Source organism: Geotrypetes seraphini, chromosome 7 (assembly GCF_902459505.1).
Source record: "Geotrypetes seraphini chromosome 7, aGeoSer1.1, whole genome shotgun sequence".
Classification (NCBI taxonomy): Eukaryota; Metazoa; Chordata; class Amphibia; order Gymnophiona; family Dermophiidae; genus Geotrypetes; species Geotrypetes seraphini.
In genome coordinates, this window is record NC_047090.1 from 133,966,959 (window position 1) to 133,991,100 (window position 24,142).

At 42.1% G+C, this 24,142-nt stretch overlaps 1 protein-coding gene across 3 annotated transcripts in view; it reads right to left on the minus strand.

Annotated features, from left to right (window-relative positions):
• Positions 1-12,803: 12,803 nt before the first annotated feature.
• L2HGDH (L-2-hydroxyglutarate dehydrogenase) overlaps positions 12,804-24,142 on the minus strand; it is a 45,135-nt gene continuing 33,796 nt past the window's right edge. The window contains exons 9-10 of one of the 3 annotated variants that reach the window (XM_033951189.1): positions 20,780-20,929; positions 12,804-13,101 (exon numbers count right to left, since the gene is read on the minus strand). In XM_033951189.1, the coding sequence (XP_033807080.1) occupies positions 12,903-13,101; positions 20,780-20,929 (349 nt within the window). In that variant the 3' untranslated portion in view covers positions 12,804-12,902. Of the gene's footprint in view, positions 13,102-20,779; positions 20,930-21,646; positions 21,778-24,142 lie in introns of those variants that run through there. The other 2 variants (XM_033951190.1, XR_004540061.1) reach the window with 2 other exon arrangements.

Below are 24,142 nucleotides of genomic sequence, written 5' to 3' on the forward strand. Positions count from 1 at the left end.
TCACCCCCCACATCCTATATTCATGTTCTTTGTTTTTCTTTCCCAAATGCATCACCTTGCATTTGTCTAAGTTAAAATTCATCTTGCCACTTTTTCGCCCACGTCTCCAGCTGGTTGAGATCCTGCTGTAGATTCTCGCAGTCTCTTAGAGTGCCAACCGCCCGACATAATTTTGTATCATCTGCAAACTTGATTATATTGCATGTTGTTTCCTCTTCCAGGTCATTTATGAAAATATTCCTAACAAGATAGGCCCAAGAACCGAGCCCTGAGGCACACCGCTAGTTACTTTCTCCCAGTCCAAAAATTTCCCATTTATGCACACCCTCTGTATTCTGTTTTCCAACCATTTGCTGATCCATCTGTGCACTTCTCCTATTCCATGATTTTGTAATTTAGTCATGAGCCTTGCATGCGGGACCTTGTCAAATGCCTTCTGGAAATCCAAGTAAATTAACATAGAAACATAGAACATAGAAACATAGAAGATGACGGCAGAAAAGGGCTACAGCCCATCAAGTCTGCCCACTCTGCTTACCCACCCCCTGTCTATGCCCTAATGACCCAATTTCCTTATCTTGACCCTCGTAGGGATCCCACATGGGTATCCCATTTATTCTTAAAGTCCACTGGATCCCCCCTATCCATTGGTTTGCTCATCTTGTCAAAGAATTGTAGTAAATTTGTCAAACATGACTTCCCTTTCCTGAAGCCGTGTTGACTATCTCTTATCAGGTTGTGATCCTCCAAGTGTTGTACGATGGTATCTTTAATTAGTGCTTCAATTATCTTTCCAGGAACTGAGGTGAGACTCACGGGTCTGTAATTTCCTCTTGTTCCTTTTTTGAAAATTGGGATGACATTTGCTATCTTCCAGTCATCCGGTATTTGCCCGGTTTTTATTGACATGTTAGCCAAGGATTGTAAAAGTTCCCCAATTTCTACCTTAAGTTCCTTTAAAACTCTCGGGTGAATTCCATCCGGTCCAGGGGATTTATCACTTTTTAATTTGTCAATCTGGACGTATACCATGTCCAGCTCCGCATTTACTGTTGTTAGGCTTCCCTCAATGTCTCCGGTGAATATAATCCCTGTGTCTGGCATTGTTGTTGTGTCCTCGTTCGTGAAGACAGAAGCAAAGAATGAATTTAGCCTATCGGCTACCTGTTTGTCTTCTTTAATTGTCCCTTTTCTTCCTTGGTTGTTGAGAGGGTCCACTGCCTCCCTTGCTGGTTTCTTTCCCTTCACATATCTAAAGAAGGGTTTGAAATTTTTTGCTTCCTGGGCTATCTTTTCTTCATAGACTTTTTTTGCTTCTCTTATCACTTTATGACATTTTTTCTGGTCGGTTTTGTGACAATTCCAGGCCTCCGTCGTTTTTTCCCGTTTCCATTTTTTAAACGAGTTCCTCTTTTCCCTCACTGCTTCCTTCACTTCTTTTGATAACCAAGCTGGTTCACCTTTTTTCGCCTTCCTTTGGTAATCCTTGGTATGTAAAGATTCTGTGCATCTGTGATGGTTTTTTTCAGCAGAGACCATGCTTGATCTACTGTCTGGATTTCTGTTTTTCCTTTCTTCAACCGTTTCTAACCATGGTTCTCATACTGTAGTAATTTCCTTTTTTGAAATTAAAGGTTGTGGCTTTAGTCCTGATTGGTTTCCCCTTACCGATACAAATTGTAAAATTGATCATATTGTGATCGCTTGTCCCCAACGGGGCTGTTACCTCTACATCTGCTGTCCTTCCAGTAATGCCATTTATAACCAAGTCCAGTATTGCGCTACCTCTAGTCGGTTCTGCTACCATTTGCTCAAGGAAGCAATCTCCCATCAGTTCGAGGAATTTTGTTTCTCTGACGCAGGTTGACGTTCCCAGTTTCCAGTTTATCCCCGGAAAGTTGAGTCCCCCATGATCGTCACATTTCCTGATTTACATCCATGGTTAATTTCTTCCATCATTGCTATGTCGATTTGCTCAGACTGTCCCGGGGGTCGATAGTAGAGGCCAATTTTTGTGTCTGCTTCTTTTTATCCAGGAATCTTTATCCAGAGGGACTCTAGTTTACCATCTATTTCCGACTCTCCTTCTCTGTTAGACTCTATGTCTTCCTGGACATATAGGGCAATACCTCCCCCTTTTTGCCCAATCCTATCTCTTCTGTATAGTTTATATCCTTGCAATGCCGTGTCCCATTCATTTTCATCATTCCACCATGTTTCCGTTATTCCTATGATATCCAGTTGCTTTCTTTTTGCTAGTTCCTCCAGTTCGCCCATTTTGTTACCTAAGCTTCTGGCATTCGTGTACATACATTTAAGTTCTGATCGTACTAATTTCCTGGATTCAGTGGTCCTCACATCCCTTCCTTTATCCATTTGATCTTTTTCATGACCTCCTATAGATTCATTATGTTCCACCTCTATATCTGTTCGGTTGCTCATAGGAATTCTATGAGCATCTGAGCTTTCATTGCCACTGCCTGCAATAAAAAACCCTAAACGGCTTCATAAAATGGGGGGTAAGAATGGGTTCAACTCCTATAACTTTCTCACTTATATTCAAGAAATAATTTACTTATGCCACAATTTCATTGAAAGTTTCATGCACATCAATTATGAATGAGAGGAGAGCCTCAGAACCCCGTGCGTAATAATGTCAATTACTGCACTAGAAAGGGAAAAGATCTTCACCGGCTCTTGAACCCCCTCCTACCTACAGCAGACACAGTAAATGTTTCAAAATGGTGTCAGAAAAGTCAAAACTACTTAGCTTGTAGGTAGAATATTCAATGATATTGAAAATGTATTTTTGTCTCTGCCAGTCCTAGCCGACTGAAGTTAGGCTAGCTGCCGTTTCGCTAGACAAGCTGCGTCAGGGCTCTGGACAGCAAAGCAGCGTACTGATTCACACGCTTGCTCAGACAGAGACTCTGTGGCATAAGTAAATTATTTCTTGAATATAAGTGAGAAAGTTATAGGAGTTGGATTTGATTTTCTTTCTCATTCCTGTATAGAAGATTTTTTGGTTATACAAAATGACTAAAGTTTTCCCAGACCTTTTAAACAGAAATTGGCAGATAAAGGCTATAAGGTAAAAGCCTTCTTGAAAGATGTCGCTAAAGGTTCAATGTCCAAATCTCAATATCAGAGACTTAAGGGATGGAAACATAGAAACATAGAAATAGACGGCAGATAAGGGCCACGGCCCATCTAGTCTGCCCACCCCAATGACCCTCCCCTACCTATCTCTTTGAATAGATCCCATTTGGCCTTAAAATCAGGCACGCTGCTGGCCTCAATAACCTGAAGTGGAAGACTATTCCAGCGATCAACCACCCTTTCAGTAAAAAAGAATTTCCTGGTGTCCCCGTGCAGTTTCCCGCCCCTGATTTTCCACGGATGCCCCCTTGTTGCCGCTGGACCCTTGAAAAAGAAGATATCTTCTTCTACTTCGATGCGGCCCGTGAGATACTTGAATGTCTTGATCATGTCACCCCTCTCTCTGCATTCCTCGAGTGAGTATAGCTTTAATTTATCCAGCCGTTCCTCGTACGGGAGATCCTTGAGTCCCGAGACCATCCTGGTGGCCATTCTTTGGACCGACTCAAGTCTCTGCATATCCTTGCGGTAATGCGGCCTCTAGAACTGCACACAGTACTCCAGGTGGGGTCTCACCATGGATCTATACAATGGCATAATGACATCAGTTCTGCAAAATGTCAAGCCAGAAACATGTCTTCAAAGCTTGTGCACATGAACAGCAGCTCTGACAGATACTCCTGCATATTAAACTACATTGGTCTTATTCTGGCCCAAGACCTTCAATTGCTTGGAGAGGGTATCCAGACTCTGAAGTGCCAAAAGAGGAGCCCCAAGAAGAGAGGAGTATGAAGATGAGGAAAGGTCAGAGAATGAAAGCAAAGATGAGGTCTGGTCATCATATTGCTGTTTGTAACTTCCTCATATATCTAACTCATCCAGCTTCCCCTTCATCCCACACTGAAATTCAAGGTATTGGCTCATTGGACAAACATACAAAACAATTAACTACCCCAGTCTTCACACTGTTTCAACTCACAAAATTGTAATGAAATTGGAACAAATTGAGGGCAGGAAGAGGGGAGCTTCTAGTTTTTCCTGGATCTTTTGTTTTGCTTCCAACTATTGTGGACTTGTAGCCTCAGGGCATGGTGAGGAGCTATCCTCTGAGCCACCAGGACCAGCCCCTGCAAAGCAGACTTTAATTGCTTCCTTGCTCTTCTGCAATCCCATCAGTGGTGGCTTCAGTGTCTGGTGAGCTGTGAGAGGATTTGACTCACTTGGAGCACTAGGTCTTGTTTAGTTCGGAAGAGGATCATCAAAGAGTTACCTTCATCACTACTCGATTAGAAGCAGGAAGGGCTGGTCTCCTCCCAGATTTAGACATCTGCTCTACATTGAGCTTCAAGGAATTCAAGCATGTGAATCCAGGGCAAAAGTATTGTGAGCTGAGGTCACAGGAGGATATGAGGATACCACAATTGTTGTCCAACTGCTTATGGTTGCAATGAGTTAAACCGCATCACAAGTTTTTTCCTATCTCAAGAAGATATTGAATGCTTGAGTATTTGGAACACCATTGGTAGATGACTACACCAAAGTGTTTGGGGCTCATAATCAAAACTTAAACATGTCTAAAAACCCGTCCAAGTCGGCACTTGGATGACCTAAAAGACAGGAAGACCAAATACCGATAATCAAAAGCAGACAAGAGCTACATCCAAACCACACTATGTCTATCACAGGTTGTATAAAATGGAGGCATTTCATGGGTGTTCCGAGAGCGTGTTTATGGCTGAGACATACAAGTATGATAATGGAAATCATAGTAGTTTGCTATGTGCGTGCCTACACTTAGACCTCCTTAAAAAGCACATAAGCTGTTACCCAAAGTGTGTTTTGAGCCACTAGTGATCCAGTGCTGCTGGAGAGCAAAAGTTGAGTGTGTGCCGGAATCTGCACAGTTGCTGGCTAATACATTGGCAGCATTTGTGTGCTTGTCCCTGTCTCTATCTGTACGTGACCTGCCCTACTTTTACTCACCCATTTCTCCCAACATCTCACGGACCCCTGCCACTGCCCCATCCCTTCTCACGGACCCCTGCCACTGCCCCATCCCTCCTACCTCCTACCTGCATCTCCACATCTTTCTAACTCTCCTTGCTCTCTGTAGCCGTGTTGTCTCTATATGTATCCTGTGCCAGGAACTGCAAAGTGAGTAATGAATTTCCCACCTATGTTTGTCTGAGAGGGGTGGGCTTACTGACTGAGGACTGTTGGGATAGCAATTGCCTGTGCTTTGTATGTCTAGGTTTGGGAGCACAACATTTGGTAGGTGATGAGAGGTAGTGCACCTCTGAAGGCATATCATAGCTGAAATTAATGCACTGGTGGCTGAGGTTCTGCTGCAAGAGGAAGAGAGGGATCAGGAATGGCCATACCGCAGACACCACCGCAGGAGAGTCTTCAGGGCTTGCTCCTGCTTCCTAGACCTCACAGACCAGCAATGTAAAGATAGATACTGAGATGACAGGACAACTGTACAGGATCTCTGTCTACAGCTGAAACCCATCTAGATACAGGGATGAAGTGCGAAGTACTAAAATTCGCAGACGACACCAAACTATTTAGAGAGGACTGTGAAGATTTACAAAGGGACCTGAACAAACTAGGAGAGTGGGCGACGAGATGGCAGAAGAAGTTTAATGTAGAGAAATGTAAAGTCTTGCATATAGGAAGCAGAAACCCGAAGAACAGCTATACGATGGGAGGGCTGGTAATGGGTGAAAGTACCCTAGAAAAGGACTTGGGGGTAATAGTGGACAAGACAATGAAGCCGTCGTATCCTTTTGAGCATACTTCCGTTATTCTGGGGTCTAATTCAGAAGTAAGCCAGGTTTCTGTGAGGAAAAGGCAATCTAGGCTTTTTTCCTTCTATCCAGTTTTTTATGTGTTCTGTCTTGGGGCCTATGGCCCTGATGTTTAAGTATGCGCATTTGAGGGTGCAGTATTCTATTGGAGCGCTATGAGTTGTTTTCGGGTAGATGAGTGATCTTGAGTGGGGTTGTGTTTTGGTCTTGTAGGGGTTTGTCGGTCTTCTTCTTGCTTTATGTGGGGTGGGGTGGTACATGTAGGTCTGGTAGCTTGTGTTTCTGTCTATTGTGGTTCGTCTGGTTGGGTGGAGGATTCCATTAGTGTTTGATATGATTGGTATTGGGGAGATGTTGTTTGCAGTCGCCCTCCAGTTGGTTAGGAGCAGGGTAATGAGCAGGAGAGCTAGTGTGTGTTTTTGTGGTGTGAGTATCATTTTGGGATAAGGTGATTGGTAGTATGATTGTGAGTGAGTTGGGGGGGAGCTCTTTCTTTTCCTTCTGCTTGTTACGGGTAGCTGTTCTTCTTGGGGGCTAAGGAGTGACCGAGTGTCCTGTGGGATTGTTGGTGGGTGTTGGAAAATCTTTGGAAAGTAGCGCCGCAAGGGCTGTTGGGGGGGAGGAGTTCATCTCCCACGCCGGCTCCAACTCCCTCCCTTGCAGCTGCCGCCGTTGAAATCAGCTGGGGCAGCTCCCGATACAAGTAGAGCTGCCCTGAAAATGAAAATCTTTAAAAGTCGTGCCACAAGGGCTGTTGGGGGGCCGGAGTTTGTCTCCCACGCCGGCTCCCACTCCCTCTCTTGTGGCTGCCGCTGTTGAATTCAGCTGGGCAAGCTCCCGATAGAAGTGGAGTTGCCCTGAAGAATTTACATCTGCTGTCTATGTTTTGCACTGTTCAGGAAGAAATGCATTTGTTTCTTTTCTTCTGGGGTTGTACTGCATGCAGAGTCTTGCATCTTAGGATTTGTTTGTATATATTAGTACTTTTAGGTTTTGGTTTTGAATTTGCATGGGGTTATCTGTTTTCTGGTAGGAATGAATATTGAGAAGCATTCAGTGTGCTTTGTGTAGTTATTAATAAGATTATATTGTGTGTGTGTATATATATATGAAAAATGAATGGAAAAAATTGTGTTACAATTAGTACTATTTGTGTGTTGTTAATAAGATTATATTGTGTGTGTGTGTGTATATATATATAAAAAATGAATGGAAAAAATTGTGTTACAATTAGTACTATTATGGAGCGGGATCTGGGGCGGAGATGGGCGAGCCACAACTTAGACAAGTGTTCTTCAAGCACCGGTCTGTGGACTGGTGCCTGTCCATAAAATAATTATTTTATTTTCGCCGGTCCATAGGTGTCAAAAGGTTGAAGAACACTGTTCTAGACTAAATGGAAGGGGTATCAATTTACTCACTAATGAACTTGGATCTGTGGCGTGTATTGCACCCAGAAGAACGTAATTATACATTTTTCTCATGACCACAACACTTATGCGTGACTGGACTATTTATACTGGCTTCCCCTTCCTTCTTGGTGTTCTGCTATAGAAGATGGAGAAGTCTCGGACCATAGCATGGTATGAGTGGAACTCCAATTACAACAGGAAAAGGCTCTGGGTGCAGATGAACTCTATGCTCTACTTAAATTCAGACTTTAGGGCTTTTTTTCAAGAGTTGTAGAAAAATTATATTAGAGATAATAATCCTCAAGATGTAGATCCCATTACATACTGGGAGGCTTAGAGGCCACATCATAGAATATACTATATGCAAATGCAAAGACCTAGACAGGGAGCTTATCTCACCAATACTTATAGAGGTGCTGTTCACACACCTAAGGGGATGGAGCCTGGCAATAGTACTTGAAATGTAAGCAACAAATTAATGATATACTAAACCAAAAGGCACTGCAGGACATCAGTTTATATAAATATAATTTATATAGATGGGGCAATAAGACTGGAAAGTTATTGGCGTCATTGATTAGACACAAGACCGCTAAACAACTTATCACATAGTGGCATAGTAAAGGGGGGCAGGGGGTAGACTGCCCCAGGAGCCATCTTGATGGGAGCACCGGCACCTCTCCACCCCCCCATGCTATGCTCATGCCCTCCTTTCCCCTTGGTACCTCTTTAAATCTTCACCAGCATAAGCAACTTCTGCCTGCTGCTCATGACGGCCTGGCTCCCCTCTGAAATTGCTTCCAGATTGTGGGGCCAGGAAGTGACATCAGAGGAAAAGACAATGCTGGCATGAGCAGCAAACTGGAAAAGTTGCTCACGCTGGCTTAGATTTAAAGAGGTACAGGGGGAAGGGAAAGTATGAATGTAGTGTAGGGGCAGGGAAAGAGCAGGGGGCATGGAAAGGAGGGCACTGAGGAGGGGTGCAAATGCCCTGGGCGCCTCCTACCCTCATTACATCACTGGTCACATGCATAAAGAACACAGCGAGTTCTTTGGTGACCTTGGCAAATTATATTCAGTCAGCGTTTGTACATTTCTATCAATCTCTTTATGATAAGAACACTTGAGACAGCATCACTAGAGATAATTTTTTTCAACAACTCATCTACCCTCCTTGACTCCAGCTCAGATGGCTAGAAATCCAAGCAGCAGTAAAGGCACCTGGCCTGGATGGGTTGGGCCCCAGGTTTTATAAAATTTTGGGACCTGATCTCATGGGCCCATTTAAGGATCTGTGCCAAGCTCTGTGTGCACCAGGGCAAAACACAGGGTGATTAATACATGCTAGTATTGTAGTGCTGCCTAAACTGGGGAGAGATCCAGAACTCTTGGGCTCTTACCGCCCTATCTCAAAGTGTTTGTGAGCATTCTTGCAACCCACTTGGGCGGGGTTCTTTCACAATTAGTCCATCCTAACCAGACTGTCTTTGTCCAGACTGGGTCATTATGCATTCACTAATATCCTCAGAGCCTTGGCTGCACTGCATAACAAGAACCAAATACCAAGAGAAGCTACAAAGGTTCTTCAAAAAGTTTCCACATTTTAATACTTTTGTAGGAAATGGTTGGGGCAAGAGAAGTGGTAAGAGGGCGTGTCATAAAATGTCATGTGACTACTCAGGCACAACAGGATGATTTTGTGGAAAAGTAATGTACTGTAATTTGATATTGAATAGTGTTTACAAAAATAAAAGAACAGAAACGTTTTGAAGATCACTCATATTATAGCCAGTCTAGATGCAAAAAAAGCTTTCGACTAGATATTATGGGACCATCTTTTTTAGATTTTGCCCCAATTTGGAATCCTGGGGGAATTCCTGGAAGGTGTGCATGCTTTGTATAGACAACAGACAGCGCAAATTATTAATAAATGGAGAGCTTACCTTTTCATTTTCCCTAGAGAGTGAGACAAGACAAGGGAGCCCACTTTCCCCCATGTTGTATGTCTTATCCCTAAAGCAATTGGCCTGTAAAATTAAATAATCTGAACAGGTATAGGCATCACTGTGGGATCATGTGAGTTTGAAATCAATCTTTGTGCTAATGATATGCTTATCTTTTTGGATAATGCCCCCCAGTCCTTATCTGCACTAATTAACCTGATCCAACAATATGGTACTTTCTCTGGGTTAAAAACTAATTATGTGAAGTCAGAGTTAATGGTGCTTTCCCCAAACCATGGGCACCAATGCCTAACTGCTTTTCCTCTAAAATGGGTTCATGTGGAAGAGAAAGTAGAATACAAAAAAATATAATGAAAAAATGCAGTCAGTTAAAGCTTTTGCATCCAATGGAGAGACCTTCCTATCTCCCTGGTTAAAATGATACTCTCTCGTACCTAAATTGATATATGTTATTCAAATGGTACAGCTATGGATCGCTTACGAAGATGTATCAGTGTTTAGAGGGCTAACGTCAGCATTTGTTTGGAGGGGGCGCAGAGCCCATATAAGCTACAATAATTGAGGGACAGAAGGGGTGTGTGTTAATAAACCTAATCTCAGGCTGTATAATGTGGCAGCTTTACCCCACTGGGTTCATGAGATACACATAGGAGTGTACATATTTGCTTCAGAATACATATGAGAGGAAGTAACTCTAGCATGCTCTCCTTTTAATAGTTTATGCATTCCCATCAAACGCCATTCTGCATTCCTATTTTTGAAGCCCTTACGGATCACTTGGAAGTGATGGTGCACCACTATAGGGGGAGCAACAGGGGCATTGTCATTTTTTGAGATTGTGAGTGCAGTGGGTATTCCTTGTAGTGTCTCGGGGGGGGGGGGGGGACCTCTGTTTTGTTCCTGATAGGACATAAATTGAGAATCTTGGTGGTTACATATGTCCTTTCCTAATATTTTGGGTGGCCAGGGCAAATCCTCATATGCTGAATGACTTTTTTTTTTTTGGGGGGGGGGAGGGTTGTAGATACATTGGACAGGTACTACTAACAGGATCTGGTGGGATCCCATATTTTGTAAATTGACAAACTCCTGGAACATTTCCACCCACCATTTTTTTCTCCTATTTGCCACTGCAAAATTATATCCAATCCCTTAAAAGACCAGATGGGGAATATCCATCTTTCACCCAGTGAGATACTCTGTTTATGCAAATGCCCGTACAACTTAATAAACTGGCTGTGTGGTATAAGCTGGGACATGAACAGAGACCATCCCCCTTGTTTATGAAATTGGCAGAACACTGGAGCTCCATATTGGGAGAAATGATGATGGAGTGGGAGCTTGCTACAAGTTTCAGCCAACATTTCATGTCAGTTCCAATGCTGGACTTCATGAAACCCAATTTAAGATACTACACAAAGCTTATATTACTAAGGTTAAGAGGAAATTGATGAGCCTATAGGAGTCAGAACAGTGTGATTGGTGTCAAAGGGGAAAATGCACTTTGGTACATCATTTTCTGGAGTGTTCTAAGTTGCAATCTTTCTGGTCTGAGATACTCACCATATTGGGCAGTTTTCTGGGGATTTCATGTGAGTGGTCATATAAAGTTCTCCTTTGGGTTAGAAAGGACCTCATGGCCCAGCAGATGAATGACTATCAGCGTCATTTTATCGTATTAGCTCTGGTCCTGGCATGTAAAGTTGTCCTGCAGCACTTGAGAAATCCTCTCCCACCCCAAGTGCTGCACTGGAAGAAGAGAATGAGTCAAATGGCCACTTGGGAGTGCATGCGTCTTGCGCATTGTGTACGGGGCTCAAAAGCATTGTATAAAGAGTTGTGGAGGAGCTTCACACAGCACGATCCAATTGTTAATAAGGACACAGTTGGGGGAGAAGGGGAGGGCATAGTTGGAGAGTTCTGTTGGGTTTGTCAGTTGAGTGGTAGAAGATGATTGTGAAACACTTATATATTGGGAAGGAACTGTGAAACATTTGCTTGTACTGCATACAGTAATATAAGCTTCACTGTTATGTATTATGACTGAGCATTGCACTGTTGATATCCGCTATAATACCCTTAGCGCGCATGCGCACTTCAAACTTGGTGGGTCCCTAATCCTTGGTGGGTCCCTGATCCTTGGTGCCGTGCTTCCACCTGCACAGTAGAGTAGAACTCTACTTGTGGTGGTTTCATCAGCTTCCACAGCAGAAGGCAGCTGGCGGACTCAGAGTGGCATTAGTGAACCCAGAAGACAATGTGGATCCGAGGCAGGGCTTCGGTCCTGCTCTCACTCAACGTGGCTTGGCCGCTGGCTCCGCTCCCTGCTGCCGGCTCCACTCCATGCAAGACACTGGCCACCTCCTCTCCCAGCCATACTGCGAGAGCAGGAACTCCGGCTGAGAGTGTGTCCATGGGCAGCACCTCCTCTCCTTGCCTCCGTTCCGCCCACGCCTCTTTTGGGTGCTGGACAGGGGGGAGGTAAAAGGAAGGGAGAAGTGCTACTGCTGGACGGGGGCAGGGAAGGGTGATGCAAAAGGAAGGGAGAAGGGCTATTTCTGGACAGGGGCAGCAGGGAAGGGGTGTTGGACAGGAGGGAGGTAAAAGAAAGGGAGAAGGGCTACTGCTCGACAGGGAGAGTAGGCAAGGGGTGCTGCTAGACAGGGGGCAGGTAAAAGGAAGGGAGAAGGGGTGTTGCTGGACAGGGGGGAGAGACAGAAAGAAAGAAACACAGACAGATAGCAGGCAGGGAGAAAGACAGAAAGAAAGAAAGGGAGCAGGGAGAGAGAAACACAGACAGACAGAAAGAAAAAGAAAGAAATGCCTAAGTCTACACATCTATTCTAGCACCCGTTAATGTAACGGGCTAAAAAACTAGTACAAAATAAATTTTTAAAAAGCATGTGATTACCACCTAGAAAATAGGCCATGTGTTAATGGGGAAATTAGCAATTGACTATTAATAGGAATAATGTGGCCTCAGCAAGCAGGAAAGGCCTGTGCTTGGGTAGCACTGGCATCTTTTAAGCCGTTTAGTAAAAAGGCCTTTAAGATCACAGAAATGCGCATCATGGGGCCTGGGTGTTACTGTCAACTCTTTAGCGTCATATCTGTACACACAAGATACTCAAGAAACAGTTCAACAAAGAAATCATATGGCTCAAAATCATGAGAAATCTGTACTCTTGTTGCCTTTGATGCAATTTTTAGATACAGAATTTATAAATTAACTCAAAATGCAAAAATAAACTTTAGAATGGTATTGCATATTAGAAATTAAGGGTCTTTGCATTTTATGTGAAATGATAAAGATTCCAAATTACTTTCATAATTATGTCTAGAACTATGGATTATATATTGTGGACAGTTATGTCCTTGTTTTTCCTTTGAAGATGATTTCTTTCTTTGTTGTCTTACCGTTCCCTATTGATGTGGACGAGTTAATACCTTTTCTTTGTATTTGCAATAGAAAATAAAAGTTATATAAAAGGAAAAAAAAACAACCCTAACAAATGACCTGCATAATTTAAACATTTTATTTGAAAACTAGTTATACAAAAGTAGTGTTAAAAGTAAAATTATTCTCTTAATAGGTTTTGTCTAGTTTAAGCTTCTCTTTAAATCAGTTCAAATCTCTGCTCAGCTTCAGTTGCTATCATTTTTGCTATTGCAAGGGATGAGGTAGCAGCGGGAGATGGAGCATTTCTGACATGAAGAACCCGACTTGCAATAGCCCCGGTGCCTCCATCAAACACAAAGTCATCTACCAGGTTGCCATTGCCATCCAGGGCTTGGGCTCTTACTCCGGAAGGGCCCCTGGAAAATTAAAGCAAACAGCAGATCATTCTTGGGGTCCGAGTCTGATTTACAGAGCAACAGCCTTCAACAGATGCACAGATTGCAAACAAAATGGGGAAGGGATGCATATAGAATATGCGAGAAAATTTAGCTTTTAATTTGAACTATTTTTCTTTGAAGAACAGATAATATATAAATATAAAATGCCTTGTCTTCACACCCTTGTACATTTTTCACATTCTGCTGCTTAAAATAATATTCAAAATGCACTGAAGTAGGAGTTTGTTTTACTGATCTACACAACATACTCTACACTTTTAATGTGAAAGAACACCCTTTGCAATAGCAAACCCAAATTATCCCATTCCAAAAACTTTCTTAACAAAACTTACAATAAGATAAATAAAGACCATGTATGCCTATATCAAAGTAAGAGATTTGAATACTCCAGAATGAAGAGTTAAAACTTTTCTTTTTGTTGCATGAAGTGAATCTAAAGCAAAGGTCTAATTACAGTAGAATCTCAGCTATCTGGCAACCACAGGAATTGATGGATACTAGATAACTGTTATTCTGATTAATTGACAGTGTGAGAAACCTTGTCTAATACAATCTCAATTGCACCCCTCTTCCTCCCGCCTTGAAGCGCCAGCGCAGCAGTGGTCCTGAGCTCCAAAGCCCTCCTCCCTCCATCAAGCTCCTTAGTGGCAGAAGCAATCCTGAGCCTTGAACTCCCTCGCTCGCTCCCTTCCCTCTCTCCCTTCCTTACCCGAGCACAGCAAGTCAGCAAGAAGTAGCCTCAAAACAGGCTACTTGCAGCCAGTCCTGGCAGGGCCTTCCCTTTAAAGCTTCAGAAGCGACGCATCAGAAGAAAGGCCTTGTCAGGGCTGACTGCGTGCAGCCAGTTTTGAGGCTGCCTCTTGCTGACCGGCTGCATTCAGGTAAGGAAGAGCGAGAGGGTTCATGGCCCCGGACAGCTGCAGAATGGAAGAGGTAGGTGGGGGACAGGAAAACCCGGACAAACTCCTCTACATAAAGGACATGTCTGGGTAAATCCGGACATTTTGTAACCCTAAATGAAGCTTTCCACCCTATGCCTCCACCACAGAAATATATGCTGCAGCTGCTCAGCTCAGGTAGGGCAGGTTTATCCTGGAACCCAACTGAAATTATCTTTGGAACTAAGGGCCAAGCTTGGGCCCAACTGTGCTGAATACTGAAAGACAGTATTTTAACATTGGGACTCTAGACCAGAGACAAGCTGTTTGTGCTGCCTTTTGAGATTGAACAAACCAGAGGGAAACACAACAAAAACCAAACAATGAATAAGTGTAGTAAGCCAGATAGGAAACAAAAAGGCAAAGTCTCAAACTGAAGGAAGCACAGTTTATTGAAGAATTTGAACCCACCGTGTTTCGGCTAATTGTCTGCGTCAGGGATTGTATGGTAATAGCTTCCTTAGACAACTTAATCACAGGTAATCCAAATGCAAGGTAACAGGTGTGTTAACCAGTAGTCTCTTCTGCTTCAAAATTAAAACCTTTTGAGAGTCAGACTAGTGCATGCGCTGGCTTTGCCAAAGCAAGCCCTGGGAGAGAACTATATTATAAAATATACATGGAGAGAGAGAAGACTAGCTTGTATTTATTTACTTATGACCTGTGAAGGGACCAGGTCACCCCTTTTCTTACACATAAACAAACTGATTTTTGTTTTACCTTTAAAATCTCTGTGTAGAATGTGACAGGCAGCAGCAGCAGCAGCAGCAGCAGCAGCAGGGTGAGGGAGGGGAATAGAGAAATTGTTCCACTTGCACATTTTATCCCAAAAAGCAGACATCTCTCAACATTAATTTCCAAATCTTCAAATTCAACCTTTGCTGCACTGAGGAAATAATTCCACTTCCTTCCCAGAAAAAAGAACAAATGACCATATGACTTGATAACTAAAGTGCCTAAGAATAAAACTCCCTAAGACACCTAAGAAGTTAACCCCCCCTTTTACAAAATCATAGTGTGGTTTTTATAAGAATGTGCACTGGTTTAAAAATGGCATGGGAAAATATCAACTGTGCCTGTTCTCTTCAACATTCCTTTAATTCCAAAAACAATATAACCCACGTATAGTAATCCCTGAAATCCATGGGGGGATACGTTCCAGGAGCACCTGCGAATTTTGGAAAACCACAAATATTGGAGGCGGGAGAGGCAACTTTGCTGCTTGTGAAGAAGCAGCTCTCATTCATGGTTCTAACCATTCGAGTAGGCATTTGAATTTGTCATTCACCATCACGGTTTAATGTGGATAAGTGCACAGTGATGCATGTCGGTAACAAAAATCTTATACACGAATACAGGATGTCTGGTGTAGTACTCAAGAGAGACCCCCCAGGAAAGAGACTTGGGAGTATTGGTAGACAAGACAACAAAGCCGTCCACACAATGCGCAGTGGCAGCAAAAAGGGCGAACAAAATGCTAGGAATGATTAAGAAGGGGATCACAAAAAGATGGGAGAAGGTTATTATTTATTTATTTATTCATTCATTCATTCATTCAATTTTCTATACTGTTCTCCCAGGGGAGCTCAGAACGGTTTACATGCATTTATTCAGGTACTCAAGCAGTTTTCCCTCTCTGTCCCGGCAGGCTCACAATCTATCTAACGTACCTAGGGCAATGGGAGGATTAAGTGACTTGCCCAGGGTCACAAGGAGCAGTGTGTAGCTTTAACCACATAGCATTTTGTTTGCCCTTTTTGCCGCCGCCGCTTTGTTGACTTGTCTACTAGTACTCCCAAGTCTCTTTCCTGGGGGGGTCTCTCCGAGTACTGCACTGGACATCCTGTATTCGTGTATACATGCATCACCTTGCATTTATCCAGATTAAACCTCATTTGCCATGTCACAGCCCATTCCTCGAGCGTGTTTATGTCATGTTGCAGGTCTTCACAATCCTTCTGTGTCTTCACTATTCTGAATAACTTTATATTGTCCGCAAATTTAATCACCTTGCTTGTCGTACCAATTTCCAGGTCATTTATAAATATGTTGAAGAGCACCGGCCCAGGCACTGAACCCTGTGGCACTCCACTCGTGACGCTTTTCCAGTCAGAGTACTGTCCATTTACCCCCACTCTTGTTTCCTATCTGCTAATCAGTTTTTAATCCTCTTGAGTATTTCACCCTCGATTCCATGGCTTGCAATATTTCAAAGCAGTCGTTCATGCGGGACCTTGTCAAACGCCTTTTGAAAATCCAGATATACAATGTCGACCGGGTCACCCTTGTCTATCTGCCTGTTTACTCCCTTGAATAAGTGCAGTAAGTTCGTCAAGCAAGATCTTCCTTTGCTAAAGCTGTGCTGGCTGGTCCTCATCAGATTTTGTCCATCAAGGTTATCAATGATGTGGTCCTTTATCACAGCACTTCTACCATCTTTCCCGGTACCAAGGTCAGACTCACAGGTCTGTAGTTTTCCGGATCTCCCCTCGAACCTTTCTTGAAGATCGGCGTAACATTTGCCACTTTCCAGTCTTTCGGAATCTTTCCTGATTTGATCGACAGATTGGCTATTAGTTGAAGCAGTTCAACTATAACCCCTTTCAGTTCCTTGATTACCCTCGTATGGATAGAGCAAATTAAGATTAATCTTTATACAAATAATTATAATATAATATTTTTGTACTAGAATTATTTTATACATAAGTTATTTTTATAAAAAAAAAATAGTAAAGGCATCAAAGTTAAAAATGTATTATGACTGACATGGGCCCCCTTTTTAAAATACAATAAAAATATATTGAAGAATAATTTTATGGGTTAAAATTGGTGAGTTTTGGAAATTGACTTCTTCCCTCATTGAAGAGTCAGGACTTCTCAATATACATTGAATTCTGCTGCCCTCTTGTGGCATAAGAGTTGCCATACTGGAACAGACTGAAGGTCCATCAAATCCACGTCAGAAGTACCTGGCAAGATCCCAGAGTAAAATAGATTTTATCCTACTTTTCCTAGGAATAAGTAGTGATTTCCCCAAGTCAAGCTAACTGCTTTCACTACATTCTCTGGAAATGAATTCCAGAGTTTAATTACATGCTGAATAAAGAAATATTTTCTCCGATTTGTTTTATATCTACCACTTAATAGGTTCATCACATGCCCACTAGTCCTATTATTTTTGGAAACAATAAACAAGTGATTCACATCTACTTGTTCCACTCCATTCAGTATTTTATAGACCTCTATCATATTTCCCTTGAACTGTGTTCTCCAGGCTAGAAAGTACTAACCACATTAGCCTTTCCTCATAGGGACATCATCTTTTTATCGTCCTTCTCTATACCTTTTCTAATTTCGCTCTATCTTTTTTGAGCTGCAGCGATCAGAACTGCACACAGTATTTGAGCTGCAGCCGCACCATGGAGCGATACAAAGGCATTATAACAGTTTCATCTTTGTTTTCCATTCCTTTCCCGATAATTCCTAACATCCTATTTGCTTTCTTAGCAACTGCCGCCACCACTGCACACCGAGCTGAGGGTTTCAACATATCCTCAATAACAACACCTAGTCCCTTTTCCTGGACAATGACTCCTAATGTGCAATCCTGCATCACATAGCTATAAGGTGGGTTCCTCTTTCCCACATGCATCACTTTGCACTTGCCCACATTAAGGGCTCCTTTTACGAAGCCGCGTTAGCGGTTTAATGCGCGTAATAGCGCATGCTAATTTGCTGGCCGTGCTAGCCGCTACCGCCCCCTCTTGAGCAAGCAGTAGTTTTTCGGCTAGCGCGCGCTAAAAATGTGCGTGCGATAAAGCTGCTAATGTGGTTTTGTAAAAAGAGCCCTAAATGTCATTTGCCATTTTGATGCCCAGGCCTTACCAGGTCTTTTTCACAATCCTCTTGTGACTTAAACTTTGTGTCATTGGTACATTTCATTATCTCACTAGTTATTCTCATCTCTAGATCATTGATAAATACGTTAAAAAGCAGCGATCCCAGCAGACTCTTGAAAACTCCACTATTTACCCTTCTCTATTGAGAATATTGACCATTTAACCCGAGTATCTGGTTACATTAATTATTCCTTATCCACCAACATGGACCCTTCGTTTGTTAACTGATAACAGACTTGTCATTCTTCGCCCCCAAACAAAATGGTAAACAACAAGACCTTCAGCAATTTTTTCTATCGCACCAGCATTATGGAATTCACTACCTTCATATCCGCATTTAGATTTATCTTTTACCAAGTTCCATGCGTCTTTAAAAGCATATCTTTTTGAACAAGCATTCTCCTATTATTAGTAATGAAAGCGGAAGTATTGGAGAGCACAGTATTGTAGCATCAAGATCTGAATGTTTATATTTCTGGTATGAATGCTTGTTTCTGTCCTATTTTACCAATGGTGCTCTATTTTTGTTTTTATAAAAAGTTTTTATTGTAAACCGCCTTGAATTGCGTTGCAACAAAGGCGATATATCAAGTTTAATAAATTATAAACAATACTCTGTTTTTTATCTTTCAACCAGTTCTTAATCTGTCTTAGCTGTTCAGATTGTAAGCTCTTTCAAGCAAGGACTGTTTTCTTCTTCTTTGTGACTGTGCAGTGCTGCGTGCATCTGGTAGCACTACAGAAATAATTAATAATAGTAATAGGACATTACCTCCTATCGCATGGCTTTCTAATTTCCTCAGACATCTTTCACGAGGTACTTTATCAAATGAGCTTGACTAAAGCCAACCTTTTCTGCTCCTCTCCTGAGCAGTGAAAGGGACGACCAGGGCGTGACTAGGAACTGAAACCAGGACCTCTCACACCTGAAAGAGAATCACACCTCTGGACCAATGAACCACTGAGAAGGGTAGAAGAAAGAAGCTGAACCTTGATAAAGCTTTCTACAAGAGACACCTTTATCCTTTTGGAAATGCTGCTTTTCTAAGTACACTGTTTAAGAAGCCAAGTAAAAACAGATGATGCTGGTTAATTCCACTTTTTAAAAAACAGTTTTTCATATAGGGGAAAGGGCGAAAGCATGGCAATTTTCTCTAGCACTTTGGGCTTCTTGTTCAATCAGAAGGGACAGTGAATTAGGGACTTCCATAATTTTTAACATATATCTTCCCTAGCTCAACCACTGCAATGTAGTCTTTTGACCATGGGCTAAATCCACTGAATCAGTTTGGAAATGAGAGCACTCTGGTCCAATGAGAAGGGTGCTGTATTTTTAGCAAGCCAGAACAGACTTGTGAATTGTCAGCTCGGTGATACTCCAGCTAAAGCAGAGGAAACTGGAAAGTGAATTCAGGCCACTTGATTAGCAGCTCTATCACTAATTCCAAGTGCTTAGCTTAGGTTAGTGCTCAAGTTCCTTCTTAGATACAGAAACTGGGTATCATCAGCTTGATTAAAAAGAATTTCCAAGCATACCTTGATATGCTGCCTGTATATATTACACCTTATCTAATCTAATCTTAGGTTTATATACTGGGTCATCTCCTGAAGGAGCTCAACTCAGTTTACAAGTAATTTAGATCAGGATATATAATAAAATATAAACTGAAAAGAGAACTAGAAAGATAAAAATATACTATTAATACGACACTTCAAATAGATGAGCCTCTAAGGTATTGCATAAACAGCCAAGTTTTTAGATCTTTTTGAAACTGTTGTAGCTGACCTATCAATCTTACAGAGTCAGGAAGTTTATTCCAAATTTCTACTAGCTTGAACGTCATAGATTTACTATGTTTCCCAACGGATTTGAGTCCACTCGAGGAGGGAAATGATAATTTATAAATCTGTGTGCTCCTTGAATAACAAATTCTAATGGTATTCCAATACAAGGGAATTAGAGAGTCAAATATTCCGTAAAGGAATTTGAAAACAACGCTTGCACACTTAAACTGTATCCTAAAAAGAAATGGAAGCCAATGAAGCTTTCTCAACAAAGGGGAGACATTGTCATACTTTCTCTTTCCAAAAATAAGCTTAGTTGCCATGTTCTGTATCAACTGTAGCCGATCTAGACTACCCTGTTTAATACCCAGTTGATGTCTCAGGTTTCAGGACCAGGTAATCTCCTTCAGAATGCCAGACTCGGTTCTGTGATTGTATGTAAAAAAACAAATCCATCCAGAGATTGTAATCCAGAAAGCTTTACAAGAATCACCTTTGCTGTAAGAGGAGATGCCTTTGTTCATATGGTTTAAGTGTGAGAAGACAAAAAAAACCAAAACAACAAACTGACCAGATATAAAGAAAATATTTCACACTGAGAATAACTCCTCTTGCTTGCCTCTACAGAGGAATTAGTTTACTATTCTGGCAAATTTATTATTACTTTCCGGGGAGATATATTACTTTAAATTGAACTGAGATGGCTCCTCCCCCAAAGAAGGTAGGCTTTCTGATGTAATGGTTCTTTCAAAGTAGAAAGCGGTAGACAATGCCATAGATTTGTAAAGACCTAAAATATAGGATGCCAAAGCTAAGGGAGCTCTTGCATATACATTACCTGGTAATGAGAAACAGGCATGAGATGAAACAAAGTAGTCAAACATACTAGTGATTGTAATTAGGAAGAAAAAAATATATACTGTATATGGTTAAGAAAAGAAAACCTCAAGGAAAATGAAGATAGTTTTGGTATATGTTCCTCTACAGGTCATGCACGGCAACAACCTTTCCTACCTGCGAATGTCAGCAATGGAAAGTTCAGGGATGAACTTTTGAAGCTGCTTGACCTGGGCAGACAGAAAGCAGCCTCTGTACATTTCACCAATTCCAAACCACAAATTCTTCAACACCAGTTTACGAAGGCCTCTGAAAATGACAAAGCAACTGGAATTTATCAGTAAGCACTGGCAAAATTTCACACGGCTCCTGATACTATCAGACTGTCCTGGCAATATGGACAGGTTAGCCTATTTTGTAACTAAAATGGATTCTCAAATGTAATATATCGGATAAAGAAAGTGGCAGAGTGCTCAGTATCAGAAGAAGTAGGATAGTGAAACAGTGGAAACAACCCCTGCAGCTGAGGGGAAAGAAAAAAAAATCCAACAGATAAACAAACTAAAGGTATAAGTCAGGCAGAAGTACAAAGATAGACTTTTAAATTTCTTTTCACTAGACTAAATCCTTCGGTCATTATCCCATGAGGAAGCTCAGCTTTAGTAACATTTGATATACCACTCCCCATAACAATAAATCAGAATGATTTACAAAAATGTTACATTTAATTTATTTATGCAATAAACTCCAATTATAATCACAATAATAATAATAAAAATCTCTACTTTCCCTTTTCAAAATTAAGTAAACATTCTATTTACCATTTGTTCTGTAGTCCGGGAATTTCTAAATAGGAAGATGACTAAAAGGTGCAGGAGTAATTAGGAAGGTCAGAACAAAGGACAAACAGTGCCATGAACTCCCCTTTCACACTGGTGCTGCTTCTACTATAAGCTCTGCTCTACACTTATTTCCAAACCTTCAATATAGCCTTGCATTTTAGTACTCTTCCAAGGTGGAGTTATAGAAAGATTAGGTTCTTACCTCGATAATCTTCTTTCTTGTAGATGTGTCTAGTTGTCCTGAACACTAGTGTTATGCATCTGAACCCTCAAGTCGCTTGCAGAATGCTGTCAATCATCCTTGAACTCCGCCTCCTTCTGAGGAATCTGCTCCTGTACAAAAGCAATCAAGCAGTACTGTAATGACATAACTGGAAGGAGATGGGGAAAAATCCCCATCACTACAATTCTGTTCTGCTCTGTAACAAACATATCAATTAACATTATAACATTCAAGCAACTGTTCAAAACAGATACCAAAACTATGTGCAACCAGCACTAATATTATAAAGAGACTTAGACCAAACTTTTCTTTTTTGCTTTGTTTTTTCTTTCAGTTTATCTGAGAGACAGAGAAGTCTCCAAATCCAGACTGATCTCAAGGCAGAAGGCAGGCGAAGCCCACTTACAGGGTAGTATTTCAGGAATACTAGACACATCTACAAGAAAGACTAAGGTAAGAACCTAATCTTTCTTTCTAGTGCAATGTGTCTAGTAATCCTGAATGTTAGGAATGTACCAAAGCAGTTTCAAGAGTCTAGGGTAAGCCTGCCTTCAAAATGGAGTCTAGGGTAAGCCTGCCTTCAAAATGGAGGTCCCGAAAGTGGCATCTTTCCTGGCTGCTACATCTACTCTATAGAACCTAGTAAAGGTATGAAGTGTAGACAATGTAGCTGCTCCATAGATTTCTTTGGCCAAAACTGCCCGAGTCTCTGCCCATGAGGTAGCAACTCCTCTGGTATAATGTGCCTTCAATGTGATCATTAGCTGCTTACCGCAGCCCACATATGCAGAAGTAATAGTAATTTTATGGAAATCAAAGCCTTAGACGATGGCCTCCCTTGCTTGGTAAGACTGGTCAGAACAAAAAGTGATCCGATACGCAAAATCATTGGTAACTTCAAGGTATTGGAGAAGCACTCTGTTGACATCCAGCAAATGCGATGCTTTATCCTTTTTCTCAGACTTCACAGGGTGAAACATGGGCAAATGGACTTCCTGATTGACATGGAAGGCAGAGACTACTTTCGGTAAGAAAGATGGAACCGTGCATAAGGGAAGCCCTGCTTCCGTAATCTTAAGATACGGCTCCCTAAAGGACAGAGCTTGGACTCATCTCTCCAACGTAATCGCCACACCCTCTGATAGCCTATAGAGACCCTGACGCCTGTAGATTCTGGTGGTTAACTTGGCATCTTTGCTGCTCTCTTATTGGTTCCAGGCTGGAGATTATGGGACAGTCCTGTATTTCTGGCAACTCCATCCTTTTGCATTATGGAACTTGCAGCACTGATTTTCAGTGGGCAGGATCAGTCGCTACAAATTCCACACTGCTTTGGGATGTAAGGTCAAAACCAGTACTGGCCAAAAAATATCCAGTCTGGGTCAGAGATCTATGTGAGCTGTGGGGAGATTGACCGTCTTGACCATACGATCCAAAAGAGAATCCTCCCTTAAGGGCTCACACAGAGCTCTAAGATCTTGCAATATGGTGTTAAGATTTCAGGATGGGAATGGGAGACACACTAGAGCAGAGGTGTCAAAGTCCTTCCTTGAGGGCCGCAATCCAGTAAGGTTTTCAGGATTTTCCCAATGAATATGCATGAGCTCTATTTGCATGCACTGCTTTCATTGTATACTAATAGATCTCATGCATAGTCATTGGGGAAATCCTGAAAACCTGACTGGATTGCAGCCCTCAAGGAGGGACTTTGACACCCCTGCACTAGAGGGTGCAACCAAAGAGCCACTTTAATGAACTGGGTGACATCTGGGCGAGAAGCCAGAAAACCTCTTTCCCCCCCTAGCTTGGAAACAGGAAAGGCTTGCTGTCTGCAATTTTTGTGATCCAACTGACAGACCCTTCTGAAGTCCCTCTTGCAAAAAGTCCAGGACTATCGAAATTGGAGCTCGTAAGGGCTCTACATCATCCACAGTACACCAGGTCTTAGCATAGGCTGCCACCATCGATGGTTTTTTAGTTCTAGGCAACGTGGCAATGACCATGTCCGTTGTTCATCAGGGCAGTCTGCTCAAGAGCCATGTCATAAGCCCAAAGTGATCCAGATTCTCTATAAGGACTGGTCCCTGAGTAAGAAGGTCTACTTGGATTGGTAGCCTGAGGCCTTTGTCCCTCTGGAGGTGAACTAGGTCCACATATCATGGTCTGCAAGGACAATTTGGCAGTACTAGGACTACCAACTCCAGATGACTTGCAATCCTGTGAATGACTTGACCTAGCATGGGTCACGGGGGAGACATTTACAAGAGCACCTTTTCTAGCCATGGTTGGACTAACGCGTCCAACTCCGTGCTTCCAGGCTCGTATCTTCAGCTGAAAAAGTGAGCCACCTTTGTATTTACTGCTGAGGTCATCAGATACATCTATGGTTGCCCCCACTGTTGAACAATGGAGTTGAACGCCTGGGGGAGACAGTGACCATTCCCCTGGGTCAACAGTCTGCCAACTGATAAGTTG